Genomic DNA, 16,503 nt, shown 5'->3' on the forward strand with positions numbered 1-16,503 from the left:
TCCCATTTGTCTATTTTTCTTTTGTTGTCTGTGCTTTCAGGGTCATATCCAAAAAAATCATTATCCAACCAATGTCATGGAACTTTTCTCCTATTTTTTTTTCCAGTAGTTTTAGAGTTCTAGGTATTAAGTTTAAGTGTTTTAATTCATTTTGAGTTGATTTTTGTATATGGTGTGAGATAAGGGTCTAATTTTATTCTTTTGTTACAAATCATCAGTTTTCCCAACCCAATTTATTGAAGAGATTGTCCTTTCCTTATGGTGTTTTCTCAGCACCTTTGTTGAAGATTGGTTGAATGTAAATGTGTGGATTTATTTCTGGACTCTCTATTCCATGGATCTTTATGTCTATTTTATGCCAGTACCATCCTGTTTTGTTTATTATAGCTTTGTAGTAGCTTTTGAAATCAGGTATTGTTATGCCTACAGTGTTCTTTTTGCTCATGATTGCTTTGGCTATTTGGGGTCTTTTGTGTTTCCATATGAATTTTAGGGTTGCATCTTCTATTTCTATAAGAAATGTCATTGGAATTTTCATAGGGATTACACTAAATCTGTTGACCATTTTGGGTAGTATGGACATTTTAACAATATTAGTTTCTCAAATCCATGAACACAGGATATCTTTTCATTTATTTATGTCTTCTTCAATTTCTTTCATCAATGTTTTCTAGTTTTCCATGTATATATCTTTCACCTCCTCAGTTAAATGTATTCCTGTGTATTTTATTTTTTTAATGCTACTGTAAATGGGATTGCTTTCTTGATTTCTTTTTCAGATAGTTTGTTGTTAGTGTATAAAAATGCTACTGCTTTTCATATGTTGATTTTGTATCCTGTGACTTTACTGAATTAATTTATTTCTAACAGTTTTTAGGTAGAATTTTTAGGGCTTTCTACATATAAAATCACATCATCTGCAGACAGAAACAATTTCACTTCTTCCTTTCTGATATGGATTCCTTTTATTTCTTTTTCTTGTGTGATTTCTCTGAATTCCATAACATGTTGAAGTGGTGAGAGTGAGCATCCCTCCCTGTTTTGTTCTTGATCTTAGAGGAAAAGCCTTCAACTTTTTCTGCTTTTCACTGTTGAGTATGATGTTAGCTGTGGCCTTGTTATAAATAGCCTTATTGTGTTGAGGTACATTTCTTCTATACCTAGTTTTTTTGAGAGTTTTTATTATAAAAGAATGTTGAATTTTGTCAAATGCTTTTTCTCATTCTATTGAGTTGACTGTATAGTTTTTGTCCTTCATTCTGTTAATGTGGTGTATCACATTTACTGATTTGTGTATGTTGAGCCATCCTTGCATCCTGGGATAAATCACACTTGATCATGGTGAATGATCCTTTTAATGTGCTGTTTAATTCAGTTTGCTAATATTTTGTTGAGGATATTTGCATATATGTTCATAAGAGATATTGTCTGTAATTTTCTTTTCTTGCAGTGTCTTTGTATAGCTTTGGTATCAGCATAATGCTGGCCCCATAAAATGAGTTTGGAAGTATTCCCTACTGTTCAATTTTCTGGAAGAGTTTGAGAAGAATTGGTATTATTTAAATGTTTGTTAGAATTCAGCAACAAAGAAAGCAGATCTTGGGCTTTTCTTTGATGGGATATTTATAATTTCTGATTCAATCTCCTTACTCATTATTGGTCTATTCAGATTTTCTATTTATTCATGATTCAGTCTTGGTGGGTTATATGTTTTTAGGGATTTATCTATTTCTTCTAGGTTATTCAGTTTATAGACATATAATTGTTCATAGTAGTCTCTTATGATTCTTCTTATTTCTGTGGTATGTGGTATCAATTGTAATGTCTCCTTTTTCATTTCTGATTTTGTCTTTTCTCTTTTTTCTTAGTCTAGCTAAAGTTTTATTAATTTTGTTTATCTTTTCAAAAAAACAATTTTTAGTTTTGTTGATCTTTTCTATTTTTCTATTCTCTATTTCATTTATTTCTGTTCTGAACTTTATTTCCTTCCTTCTAACTTTGGGCTTAGGTTGTTACTGTTTTTCTACTTCCTCCAGGTATTAATTTAGGTTGTTTGAGATCTGTCTACTTTTTTAATGTAGACATTCATTGCTATAAACTTCTCTCTTAGAACTGCTTTTGTTGCATCTTATAAGTTTTGGTATGTTGTGTTTCTATTTTTATTTGTCTCAAGGTATTTTTAAAATTTTCCTTTAGTTTTCTTCTTTGTCCCATTGTTTGCATAATTTCTACATATTTGTTAATTTTCCAATTTTCTCCTTTTAGTGATTTCTGATTCTATGCCATGTAGCTAGAAATGATACTTGATATGATTGCAATCTTAATTTTTTTTTTATAATTTGTTTTTCACACACAGGTAAACCTTAGAAAATTGTGCACTCATGCAGTTAGCTCAGCTAGCTAGAGCACAGTGTTATAACACTGAGGTCAAGGGTTCAGATCCCTGCACCAGCCAGCCACCAAAACAAAAAAAAAAAACAAAAAAAAAAAACTACTGTTTCTTAAAATTTTTAAGGCTTGTTTTGGGGCCTAACATGTGATCTATCCTGGAGAATGTTCTGTGTGCACTTGAGAAGAATGTTTATTCTGCTGCTGTTGGATGGAATGCTCTGTATATGCCTATAGGTCCATTTGGTCTAAAGAGTAGTTGAATGGTTCCTTGTTGATTTTCTGCCTGGATTATCTATTCATTGTTGATAATAGGGGGATTGAAGTTTCCTACTATTATTGTACTGCTGTTTATCTCTCCCTTCAGACCAAATTTTTTTTTTTAATCTATTTAGGTGTTCCAATGATGGGTGCATATATATTTATAATTATATATCCTCTTGATGAGTTGACCCCTTTATTACTATATTATTATCTTCCTTGTCTCTTTTTACAGTTCTGGTCCTTTATTCATTCAGCCACTCTATGTCTTTTGATTAGAAAATTTAATCCATTTACTTTCAAAGTAATTGTTGACAGATAAAGACTTACTACTGATATTTGTTAATTGTTTTCTGATTGTTTTATTGATTCTTTGTTTCCCTCTTCCACTCTTGCTGTCTTCCTTTATGATTTGATGGTTTTCTGTAGTGGCATGCTTTGATTCCTTTTCTGTTTATCTCTTTTGTGTCTACTACAGGTTTTTGCATCATGGTTACCATAAGGCTTACATAAAACATAGTTATAACAAGCTAGTTTAAGTTAACAACTTAACTTTGATCATATACAAAAACTATACTTTTACTTCTCCCTTCCGCATGTTATATTTTTGATATCACAATTTACATATTTCTATATTGTGTATCTCATAACAAATATTGTAGCTATAGTTATTTGTAATAGTTTTGTCTTTTAACCTTTCTACTAGAGATATAAGTGATTTACACACCACTATTAGTGTTAGACTACTATGAATTTGACTCTTTATGTATTTTTATCAGTGAGTTTTATACTTCTATATGTTTTCATGTTACTAATTAGCATATTTTGTTTCAGCTTGAAAAACTTTCTTTAGCATTTCTTGTAAAGCAAATTGAGTGGTGATGAACTCCCTCAAAATTTATTTCTCTGGCTAAGTATTTATCTCTTTTTCATTTCTGAAGGACAGCTTTACCAGGTAAAGTATTTTTGGTTGGCAGCTTTTCTTCTAGTACTTTAAATATATCATCCCAGTCTCTCCTGGCCTGCAAAGTTTCTGCTGAAAAATCTGCTTATAGCCTATGGTGTTTTCCTTGTATGTGAGAATTTTCTTTTCTCTTTTGCTTTCAAAATTCTGTACGCTTCTGCACAGCAAAGGAAACAATCAACACAGTGAAAAGACAACCTACAGAATGGGAGAAAATATTTTCAAACTATACATCCAACAAGGGATTAATATACAGAATATATAAGGAACTCAAACAACTTGACAGTAAAAACATAAATATCCAATTATGAAATGGACCTGAACAGATATTTCTCAAAGGAAGACATACAAGTGACCAACAGGTACATGAAAAAATGTTCAACATCACTAAGTGTCAGGGAAATGCAAATCAAAACCACACTGAGATATCATCTTACCCCAGTTAGATTGGCTATTATCAAAAATACAAAGAATACCAAATGCTGGCAAGGATATGAAGAAAGGGAAATCCTTCTACACTGTTGGTGGGACTGTAAAATAGTACAGCCATTATGGAAAATAGTATGGAGATTTATCAAACAACTACAGATAGAACTGCCATATGATCCAGCAATCCCACTGTTGGGTATATATCCAAAGGAATGGAAATCATCATGTCAGAGGGATACCTGAACTCCCATGTTTATCACAGCTCTATTTACAATAGCCAAGATATGGAACTAACCTAAACGTCCATTGACAGATGACTAGAGAAGGAAAATGTGTTATATATACACAATGGAATACTACTCTGCCATAAAAAAGAGTAAAATTCTCCCATTTACAGCAACATGGATGAACTTGGAGAAATGTACATTAAGTGAAATAAGCCAGGCACAGGAAGAGAAATACTGCATGTCCTCATTCATAAGTGGGAGCTAAAAAATAATAATAATATATAAATAAATTAATAAGGAAAGAAAGAAAGAAAGACAAATCACAAATATGCTGAACTTTCAAAAGGAGAGAACAGAACTGTGGTTATTAGAGGTAGGGAGGGGGGCAGGGGAGGGAGGGTTAATAAGAAACTGGTTAAGGGTCACAAAATGTCATTACATTCTATGATGATAAATATACTAATTATCTTGATTTGATCACATATTGTACACAGGTATTGATATTCGACTCAAACCAATAAATATATATAATCAATTATGTTTCAATAAAAAAATTCTATCTTTGTCTTTAATTTTTGACAGTTTCATTTTTACTATATCTTGGTATTGGCTTTTTTGGGGTGAATCTCACTGGAGATCTTTCAGCTTTCAGTATTGCTATATCTGAATGTTTATATCTTTCCCCAGATTTAAGAAAATTTTAGCTATTATTTCTTTTTAAAAAAATAAGTGTTCTGTAACAATACCACCTTGCTAGTGCCCAACACAAAGTCCTTTGGAAAAAAGAGGAGCCAGTCACATTCTCTTTGGAAAGTGCTTCACAGATGTCACAATGTGAGATAACAACTGAAAAGCAAACTGGGGTGTGGGCTCATCCATACCAATGTGCTGAGAAAATGACTGGAAGAAGCAGTAAACTGCCAGCGAACTAACTGCATAGCGACAGCGTCGCCTTCAAATGCAGCTGTCTCAAACTATGACGCTGGGGACCCTGAGGCTGGGGCCTCGATGTCATAGCTTGTTGAGCTGTCATACTTGGATGAGGCTGGGACCTCATCATTTGTGGCCATGGCATGGAGAGGCTCTCCAAATGCTAAAAGTAGGGGTGCTGGATTTATCAAATGAAAATATAGGATGCCCAGTTAAATTTGCATTTTAGATAAACAATGAAACCTTTATTTAGTGTAAGTATGTCCCAAATATTACATGGAACATATCCGTGCTACAGAAGTATTTGTTTTTAATCCGAAATGCAAATTTAATTGGGCATCTTGTATTATATCTAGGAATCCTTCCTTGAAGCCTCAAAACCCATGCAGAGACTTGGCTTTTTTCCTTCTCACTCTTGTTACATTCTATCAAGGTAACAGCGGTCTTCAAATTTAGGCAAGCATCAGAATCACCTGGAGGACTTGTGAAGACACAGATCACAAGCTGAACCCCAGAATTTCTGATTCAGATGACCTGAAGTGGGGACTGAGAATCTGTATTTGTAACACGTTCCCAGGTGATGCTGATGCTGCTGGTTCAGGGACTGGAAGGAAAGTGGAAGCCATACAGATGTTGGCTTTCATGTGAAAATATAAGCCTTATTTTGAGAATCACAACATTATATCTTCCGCAGAGGATAAAAACCCCATTGATTCCTTCAGTATTCAACTTTCAGGTTTCCTAGCTACTTACTTAGAGACCTGAGGTAAGTTACTTAACCGTGAGACCCCCATTTCCTCACCTGTAAAGAGGAGAGAAAGCCTGCTTATTGGGTTGTTGTAAGGGTGACTTGAAACATCAATCGGGGGGTAAGGGTCCAGTGCAGATGGGGACACATGGGACAGGTGGTGGTTAGTATTGCTGCTGCCATTAGCTTCTTCATGATTTATAGAGCACTTCATAAGAATCATTCCCATGAGTCCTTCCAAGAACCTTTAAAGCAGACGATGTTCCTCCGCTGAGCAGAGGTGGAACCAAATCTCAGGGAGCTCAAGTAGCTTGTCCCAGGGCACATAGCGCTGAGCAGAGACCTAAACTGACCCCAGGTCTTTAGACTTAGACATGAGACAACTTTACCATGCTATGGAAGATCGAGAGATCCAAAGGAATTATCATATGTACACCATAAAAGCATAATGTTTAATTTACTGATGCTCATATTATTTTTATGTAAGCAGAAAGGAACTATAAATTTCCTGTCATATTTAGTGAGGTCATTAAGACTTGGGGTCATTAAATCCTAGAGTCTGGGTGAAGCTGCCCATTTTACATCTGGTTTGCCTTCACCCGCAACAGTGTGCTCATTGCAGAAAATACTCTGCATCACTGTGCCAGCCGCTGCAGAGCTCCCCTGGGGGAAATGCATGTTTTAGGCAATTGGCAGGAGGCCTTTACTGGGGTTTACTTTGTGCGTTTCTGGTCTTGAGTAGGAATTTGGTTTAGTTTGAGAGTCTCTGATCCTGCTGACATTGAGGGGAACTGAATTCACACAGTTCAGTTTGTTCCATGGGTCCTTGGCAGGACTGGCAACGCGAGTTAGGAGGTGGTGCGGGCCAGCCCTCCTCAGCAGTCCCTGAAGTTTATGGGGAGACAGTGGAGATCCTTGAGCCCCTTCGTCCCTTGCTGGATCTCTTGAGGAATAACCAACCAATAAACAAAACATTAAGCACTTGGTGTCGTTTGACCATAGGGATGGAGTATAGATGGGAAGGAGCAGGGTTGTTCTCTAGGGGTTCACGTGCCACCTGGGAGAGAGTTGGCCAGGCAGACAGTGGTAAACAAGTCTAGAATCATAGGAGAGGACCCCTAGGGAGTCTGGAGGAGGTGGGGACTGATGACAGTGCTCTTGGGTCCAGGAGATAGAACAGGATGGGGTCAGGGAGTAAGACTCCACTCTTCTCCCAAAATGTTTTACATAGACATGTTTGACTTGGGGCTCTGGTTTCCTCTGGTTGGGGAACCGAAGCTGTGGTCCCCTGGCCTCATCTGCCCAGGTAGCATCAAGGGTCTCCCATAGGAAGATCTGTGGGAGGCCCGTGGGCCACCACAGCTCATGGTGGGCCCTTCTCATCACCACCCCCCATCCCGAAGGGGCAGACCTATTCTCAAGTCCATCCTGTAACTCCCTAGCAGTCTCTTTCCATGGAGGCCCCGAGACTGTGCCCTGCTCTGAGCTTGATGGTGAATCTCTGTGTGCAGGAGCTGAGCTCTCCATGAAGAGAATGATTCACATCCTTAACCAGGAACCCATTCACACCTTATTTCTCAAAATGAGAATGCAAAAAGGGATAGACCTTTTTGCAGACCCTCTGCTTTATTTTTTATTTCTTAATTTTGTATTCCTTCACCAGAAGGGTCTGAGAGCCTTGTTGCATCTCCAAACTGTGACATCAGCATCTCTCTGGTGTGTCCAGGTGATAATTGGTGATAATCATTTTCATATAAATGCAGCATCTGAGTGGCTTCCACTGACCTTCCAGGCCCCGAGCACAAGCTGCTCGCCACGTACAACTGCCAGGCAGGGGTGGGATTCCACAGAAGCTAGAAGTGATTCTGGAAAAATGAAAATGTTTATCCAGCTCAAGGTGTTACCATCACAAGAACACTTCAGAGGCAAACAAGCTATGAGCCTATCTCACCTTTGCACGGTGTAATGTGCACGGTGTAATTTCTGGAGGGCTAATTAGTCCAAGATAGACCACTCTGCTGTTACCCACATCAAGCAAATGAGAGGTTCCGCCGTGGTGAGCTGAACAGAAATGATGTGCAAGTAACTGGATTTAAGTCTTGAAAACCATGATGTAAATTACTCCAGCGGCAAGACAGCCTGCTGCCCATTGGCTTTGAAATCAGCAAAATGAATAGGCTTGTGATCTTAGAATACAAACATGTTGGGGTCTCCCTAAAATACCTCCTATTTCTATTCCTTTTGAGAAGGCCCATCTTCAATAGCAGATTCAGGGAGGTGTAGACTTGGCATCTATACTTCAAGCTGGCTTGCTGGCTCCCTGCTGAGTTCTCTCCAACAGGCATCCCTTGGTTTTGGTCTGTCTAAGATAGAAAAGCAAATGCCCGAAACATTCTTCAAAGTGCTCAGGGCGACTGCAGAAAATAGGCTTCTGGGAGGGCATCGTCGTAATAAATCATGTGAACTTGATTATCATTTAGATTACTCGTTCAATAGGGAAAATAAAGCTTTGCAATCAGAGCTGTAGATAAGGGCTCTGCATGGAGGAAAAACAGCTCAAGCCCCATAAACAACCAATCATGTTGGCGTAGGGTGATCCTGGTGACACTGTCAGCTGTCTGGATGTTGAGACCACCCGTCTGTGTGTGTGTGTGTGTGTGTGTGTGTGCGCGCGTCCGCGTACGCGGGTGCGCGCACATCCATTTGTGGGGATTATAAAAAACACCCCCATGTGTTTATGGAGATTAATGGGATGTCAAGACTTGATTTTACTAGAGCAGCCTCAGAAGTTCCAAAATCTTGGTACCTGGTTGTTTGCTGACTTTGTAACAGGCAAGGGTTTAAGGAAGCCTGGCCTTGCCAAATTAAATTAACAATAGGCCCGCTGTTTGTATTCAGTAATGACCCAGATGCAAGACATTTGGGAAAAAAATTTTCTTCAGAAATACAAAATGGGCAATTTGCTTTAGTAACTTTATTGGAGGGAAAAAAAAAAAAAAAAAAAAAAAACCCTCCCCTATCTGAACTATAATGGAAGGTAAATACAACTGCAGCTTCTATTGGTGAATTGGAATATGCGAAGCTTCAAGAAAAATCCATAAAAGCCCTGTAAGTAGGCTGAAAATTGTTCTCACCAGTCACTAATTTTGCAAAGACAGGACTTCCATTAGGAGAGAATTGAGAGGTGGGGTCCTCACTGTAGTTTTGCACAGAGCACACGCAGGGCAGGTTCCACCCACCACTGTGGGTCGTGCAGCACGCATCCTTGAGGAGCCAACTCTTGCTGCAGGCAGGTCCCTGTGGTCCTGGGCCACCCTTCCTCTCACCCCCAGCCCCCACCAGCTGTCAGGGAACACCTTGTTCTGCTTCATGACTCAGCTGTCTCCTGCTCTTGAGTCTTCCCAGAGCCCCTCTCCCCTGGTGGACCTGACCTCTGCTCCCGGAGGCCTCCTTCGCCCTGCACAAGCTTTGGTCCTGACACCTAAGGGCCTTATTTATCTGGCTCTCATCCTAGGCTCTGAGCTCTTAGTCTTATTTATCTTTGTATTGTGACTACCTAGCACCAAGGAGATAAAAATGTAATTGTCAAATAAATGGGTTGCTTAACTCAAAGCCTGGAGTCACCCTTGATTCATCTCTCCTGGCCCCATGACTCACTTTGCACCTGTCCAGGATAGATGAGCCACGTGGCTACTCTGCACACTGAGCACTGCCGTCTGTCATCCACCTGGCTGCAACTGCCTGGCCTGTCACCCTGCTGCCACTGTTGCATCTCTACCACTCAGTTCATGTTCTGAAGAGCTACTGTGGTCATCTTTTAACAGTAAAAATCAGATCTCCTGTTTTAAACTCCATATGGCTCTCCATCTCTCTTACTCTGTAGGTAAACCTTTAATAGGCTTGCAAAGCTCCCTAAACAGGTTTGCAAAACCCAACTTAGGTGGTTCCTGATTCTGGCACGTTAGAGTCATCTGAAGATTCTGGTTGGGATTCCAATGCCCGCGCATGGAAATCTTTGTCCAAATCTCCAGTTGGCTGTCAATGTAACCTGGGTGAGAATCCCAGCAGTCTTTGTCCTCACCTCTGTGCCCTCCCTCCCTCTGCTGCAAGCACGGAGATCCTCATCTGGTTCCTGCCACAGGAACTCACTGTTCCCTTCTCCCAGATCCACCCACACTGGCCTTTGTGGTCATTCGAGTCTGGGTTTAAAGATCTCCTCTGCAAGGGGCCTTCCTGCCACCCAGTCCCCCTTTACCAGAGGGTGGCATTTCATTTTCATTAGAGCACTTGGTAGATACTTTGTAGCTGGTTTGTTAATTGTCCAGCTCCTCTCTGAACAATTGAAACCCTGCAGAGGCAGGATCTTATCTATTATTTTTTACTCTGAGCATCCCCTGGCAACATCGTAATTGCTCATGAAGTGTAGAGGGAAGGGAAGGAGTATGTGGGATGCAAATACGCAGCCACGAGTTGGTGGCAGTGTCCTGAGGTTAATGGTGAGTGTATACAGGGCTGGGCTGACATGGGCTGAGCCTGGCTCTGCCACTCACTCATTTACTGTGTGCACCTGAGCAGGTAACCCTTTTGAACTTCAATGACCTCAACCCTAAAATGCTAAAAGTCATGAGCATGTCACAGGGTGGGTGTGACGACTGAGATCACACGAGGAGGTGTCCACTAAGGGCTGGCAGTGTTGTCGTAAACCCTAATGCTGCACTCAGGTGTGCGATGCTGCTGCCTGGCTGCTGCCTCTCCAAGTGCTGAAAGCCGCTCCCCCTAGGTGTGCTCTTCCCAGTCTGGTGAGGCTGGGAGCCGTGCGCAGGGCAGGCCCTCCCCTTTCTGCCTCTCTCTGTCCTCCCAGCCAGGAAGGGCCCTGCCATTCATCACATGGGCTTGGGGCTGTTATGAAAACTCACAGTCAAAAATAAATAAATACATGAATTAATAAATAAATATACAAACAAATAAATGGGGGTTGGCGGAGACACAACAATCATAACAATTCCTTGAGCTTGTTAAGATAAGTGAACAGATATGATGTTGATGAGGGAGGGGGGAAAGGGAAGGGGGAAAAGAGGAATTGGTAAAGGGACACGAAAATCAACTACACTGTCTCTTGATAAAATAAAATAAAAATGAAAACTCATAGTCAGCAGCAGCCAACATGCTAGCGCTTCCCAGGGTGGGGTGGAGCCCCCGGCTGGGGACACCTCCCGGACAGAGATCTGCTTGTTTTGCACCTAACGTGGGCTGCTGGGCCCAGAATTCAAACGTCTGCTGTGGCAGAGCAGGCCGAAAAGAGATCTGGAAACAGGACAGACAGTGGTGTGTCAAATAGCTCACATTTGCTTTTGTTTACTCTTGGAAATGAGCAAGGGGGCACAGGCCCAGGGGTCGGGGGAGATGAACAGAAACACACCCAGGAGCCCACTGCAATTCTGCGATGCTTTGTAAGGATGCCAAGTGGCCTGTCTGCTTACGCTGAATGAAGGCCGTGAGCTAGTTACTGTCCAAGGGTTCCAGAAAGCATGGCTGCTGCTCAGATACACCCCCATGCAAGAAGCACCCCAGGAGCATTTGTGTGTGCCAGACCCTTGGCTAACCTACGGGACTGAAGGTCTCATGGGAATTTCAGAGTCGTTGCAAAAGTCCCCTTCTCAGTTATTGCAAAAGGGCATACACTGTTTTTTTTAATGCATGCTATTTTCAAGTGTGCCATCTGTAAGTAACATTGTGATTCGTAATACGTACTTACATTGAAAAATATCCCAGTCTTATAGTGATTTTAACCTCTGTACTCTCTCAATCAAAGAACATTGAGCATACATGACTATTGTGTTCTTGTCCATTAGCTTTTTGGACATTGGAAACAGGGCAAGGTGGTCTTCATCTTGCAGAGGCTGAGCAGCCTGTTGGAGAACCATAGACATGAGTGAAACCCCATGCTCTCAAAACACTCTAGGGATAGCTGGGAGATTTCCTTATCCTTAGAGGCCTTAAAAATCCAATGTGCTAACATTCTTCACGCCCTTACTTAACTATTGTCAAGACGACTGTGGTTGGTCGATTGTCAATACAACCACTTATAGTATATGAGTCTCTACTGAGTCTTGCAGCATTTGTAACAGGCTGTGGCTTAGATTAAGAATCAATAAGAGTTTGTACTAAATTCACCACAGTGTTTCCCTAAAAATGTGTGATATTCTGTACCTTCTGAAATTAATCCTCTTTCCATTTTTTCCAGATAACTTGTTCAAACCCAAAGAAAGGTACATTTCAGAGAAGGAGATGCATATGCGATCTAAAAGGTACTGGACTATTGTGTAAATTGGAAAGAATTTGGGGAGGGGGGAGTGAGGGTGCTTCGATGGGTCCAGGTGCTGCCCAACAGAACCATTATTTCTAGGTCTCTGTTTAAGGCCTTAGGTCTTCCTGGCCACAAATCTGAAAAACTTGCTAAAATGAGTGCAGTTGTTGAATTGTGACTCTGAATGTTAATGCTCCTCCTGGAAAAACCTTAGGAAAGTGGTAGGTCTTGGATTCTGAACCAGTCCAGTAATTGGTCTCTGAGAGGTCCCCAGACTCTTAACTGGAACTTGCCTGCCCATTCACATTGTCACTCTGGGCCGGAGCTATTTGTCACCACACCTTTGAAGGTAATGTTATAAAGAGAGGGGAAGCTGTTTCTCCTGAGAGCCTTGCCTGTGGCAAGACCTGAAGGAAAGAATCCAAACTTGGAAGCCTATGGTGCGTGGGAGCCAGTGGAGCCAGGGAGGGGCCTCGAGCTGGCTTTCCTGGTGTTCCATCTCCGGCAGTTTCCACGGGGCCAGCACTTTCTCCCTGTCCTGCTTGGCTGATTGCTATTCAAGTCTCCTACTGATCCTCACCAACCTAGTGCACACAAAGGCTGCCATTCTTTGAGACCTGGCCTCCTAACCAAAATGAAATAGCTCAGCAGTGTTGGCCAAGTTCATGCAAGTAAAATGTCATTACTGTAGCTTATAATAAAGTTTCTAGCACTGGGAGGAATTATAATAATTAAATCAAATTGATAGTGCACTTAGAGAAACCATTGAAATAGGAAGAATATTTTTCTCCCCACTCCAGGCACAAAATCTCTGCTCTTACCATGATTATGTTGTTTCCAATATTATTAGGTCAATTTGATCATCAATAGGGAGCCTCTGTAAATAAGGAGGTGAAAGTGAAGAGAGGGGGACCATCCCATTGAAGACCTGACCCATAGCATTCTAGCCAGGGTTTTTAAAGGGCCCACTGGGTTTTAAAACTTGCTGTTTTAGAAGTGTGCAGTTGTGTACACCTCATGCCAAAAGCATTCCCTTTTCAGTTGAGTGGCAAATTCAGCCAAATCTTCCCCTCCAAGTCCCCAAACCCAAAGCTACTATTATTGGCCTTTGCAAACGAGGCAATTAAAATAAGAGATCTCGAAGCAGCATTAGTGGACCGAGAGTATTGTCCTATCATTTTAATGAGAAGGAAACTGAGGCTCCAAGGGGACAGATGAGTGAGTTGGGGCTGTCCCCTCACCCCCGTCACTGGCTTCCCCCTGCTGGTCTCCTCTGACGGAGGCAGCAATCAGGTTTTCGCTCTGCTCTGTGGGCTGCGCCCTGGGTGGGCTCTGACCTTGGCTCACCCACAGAAGCACACCAGAGCTTTCTTTTCTTGGTATTCTTTGTTATTAATAATATGGTTAAATTACATTTTCATTTTAAAACTTGAGACAATGGAGATAAAGCTAAATTTCCCTTATGACCAACCATCCCCTCCCTCTCTCCATCCCACTTTCCCAGTCCCTGTCCTGTGTCTCAAGATGCCCACAGTTATGTCTTCTGCGTCTCCTTCCAGGCCTTTCTCTCTGCCTTAAAATAGACTTCTGTCTTTACATATGCAATTATGTGATTGTTAACCATAAATGGCATCATCCTTAGAGTATCTTCCTGCGGCTTGCTTTTTTCACTTTATGTCTGTGAGCTCATTCTGTGTCAGCAGATATAGATTATTTTCCTCATTGGTTTTGACTACCCACAGAGTGGTCCACTGTATGAATGGACCATGATTCATTTGGGAAGCTTTTAAAGAAAATACTGAGTCAGTCAAAAAAGAAAAAGAAAACATTGAGTCAGAAGCTACAGAGGTGGGACCTGGTGGTTTTAATTTTAAACTCTCCAGATGATTCAGATGGTTAGTATCAGGAAGATAGGTCTACATGGATCTGAAAAAATTTTCTTTACAGAGCTTTTGTACATGTGAGCTTTCCTACTGATTTCTTTATGGTCTTCTTTCCTGGTCCTTTCTAGAATCACTCCTGAATGTAGCAACTCTGTGTTCACTTATTTATGCATTCATTCAATGTGTGTTGATGCCCAGGGTATGCCAGCCACTGTACTGGGCATGAGCATTTCCCAGACCTCATAAGTAGCTTTATGCTACTTAGTTGGGTGACACTGTTGGGTGGTAAGAGTCAGCTGAAGTTGGAATGTCAGCCCACCACCAGCTGACCGAGGGGAGTTAGGCGAGTCTCCTGATCTTGCTGGGGCTTGGGTTCCTCATTTATATAACAGGGGGACACTATATGCCTCTTCCAACTGTCATGAGGATTAAATGTGATCATTCATGTCAAGTGATTAGCCTAGTTCCCTATAACCAATATGTCACCTGCTAATATTGTCATTATAATTTTTATACTCTCTACTTGTTATTTTAATGATGGAACATTTTAAACAGATTGGATCTGGCTTTCAAACATAAGAAGAAATGAAGAGAAGGTGTTTTAGCTGAGTGCCATGTGTATAGCAACCCAAAACAGGCTATAGTGATTCCACCGTGTCAGTGGATTCTAGTAGAAATATTGGTTGGTATCAGTACAGGAGAAGTTTCTGTTAGGAAGTAGGAAAGAAGTGTCTAGAAGAAGGATCCCTCGGGCCTTGCTTGTAACTTGGAAGCTCCTACGTTTACATCAGGACAAGAACATAATACTTATTATGCCTGGGATGTATTTGGTAGCAGCTTAATTAGAAATGCAATAGGTGGAGGTAAAAACACATACATTTATGTGTGTTTTATTCCAGTATTATAGTTCCTGCTACTCTAGTTAATTCACTCACTGATCCTTGTCTAAGTCACAAGGCAAAAACTGAGTGTCAGAAATGTATTTGGGGCCAGGTTTACAATCAGGATGGCACTGAGTAGGCTTAGAATCCCTCATTTAAAAGTAGTTAATTATCATAGAGATGAAGGGACAAGAAAAGTGACTTGTTAATAAGCAACTGGCCTCTTCAACTTTGCCCCAAAGGGGGACTCTGCCTGTTGCCCTGGCCCCGAAGCACAGAGACAAGGCACTGTCCCTGTGTGCAGCTCTGTTCTGGGGACTGGCTGGGAAGCCCTTCACCCTGCATGTCACAGTTTCGAGGCAGCCCCTATGCAGCCATCCTCCCCTTGAGATGTGAGAGCTGCCGAAAGACAGGACACAGCCCCACCACAGGCACACGCTGTCGGGCCACCATTCAAAATGTTTCCTGAATCTGTTTCAGAATCTATAATAACTTGCCAGAAGTTAGAAAGAAAAGAGAAGAGCAAAAGAAAAGGGTGATCTTACAGAGCAACAGACTCCGCGCTGAAGTCTTCAAAAAGGTAGCGCTTCGTCCCTGCAGGGGTGGTGTGCATGGGGTGCAGTGGTGACCCTGAACTTGACATCTCTGTTTCCTGCCCCTCCAGCAATTACTGGACCAGCTCCTTCAAAGGAACGCGGTCTAACCACAGGCTGCCCTGCTGACCACACCGCCCAGACCTGGACGACTTCAAGCGCTGGGCCAGCCATTAAACTTAGCATTATCTTCATGAAGTGAAAACGCTTGTATTACTTACGATTTTTCTTTTTCATAAAGGAAACGATCACATCCTGAATTATTGACCCAAACCCAACAGAAATAATAACCCTCGAAGAAATAGGTCAACAACCTGTTGCGGAGAAACCAATACTCACCAGACTGAGTCCCCTTCATCTCTTTACATCCAAATTTTACCTTCTGCTTCTGATTCTCACCCCCCTCCCCGGCCATTTCCACCCAAACAAAAATGTCTTGTGCACTCATGTGTGCTTAGATCCCTGGGGGATATTTTTCCATCAAATTTCAAGGACCAAAATCCATCACTTTATAAATACCAATCCCAATGTCTGCCAGTTCTGCAAGCTCCATGTGGGTCATCACATTGCTTTAAAACTTTCTGGAGCTGTGCACCATGTAACATCAGAGGCTGATTTTGCAAATAAGTGGGTGCTGTGCCTGAGACTCTGGGGCGAGCGGTCTGTGTCTGCGTGACCTGGAGCAGTCAGCACAGTCCCCAGCCCCCACCCACCCACCCTACCCCCTCACAGCACCTTTCTGCACTACGCAAAACCATCTATTTTGATGAAAGCCCTTTTGGGGGGCAACTTTTGGGGGTTAAATGTGCAGAGAGCTTCAGTGTTTCGGCACATCTGCCCCCCAAAAGTTGGGTTGTTAAAAATGGCCTAGTGACTCCAACTCCGCTATTTG

The 16,503-nt window shown here is 41.6% G+C and overlaps 1 protein-coding gene across 1 annotated transcript in view; it reads left to right on the plus strand.

Moving 5' to 3' along the window:
- Positions 1 to 16,249, plus strand: part of LOC103602556 (chromosome unknown open reading frame, human C10orf90) — an 88,494-nt gene extending 72,245 nt beyond the window's left edge. Inside the window, 3 exon segments of the mRNA XM_008586972.1 lie at positions 12,192 to 12,255; positions 15,499 to 15,598; positions 15,683 to 16,249. Of these exon segments, the coding sequence (XP_008585194.1) occupies positions 12,192 to 12,255; positions 15,499 to 15,598; positions 15,683 to 15,721 (203 nt within the window). The 3' untranslated portion in view covers positions 15,722 to 16,249.
- The last annotated feature ends 254 nt before the right edge of the window (positions 16,250 to 16,503 follow it).

Source organism: Galeopterus variegatus, unplaced genomic scaffold, assembly GCF_000696425.1.
Source record: "Galeopterus variegatus unplaced genomic scaffold, G_variegatus-3.0.2 Scaffold4192, whole genome shotgun sequence".
NCBI lineage: Eukaryota > Metazoa > Chordata > Mammalia > Dermoptera > Cynocephalidae > Galeopterus > Galeopterus variegatus.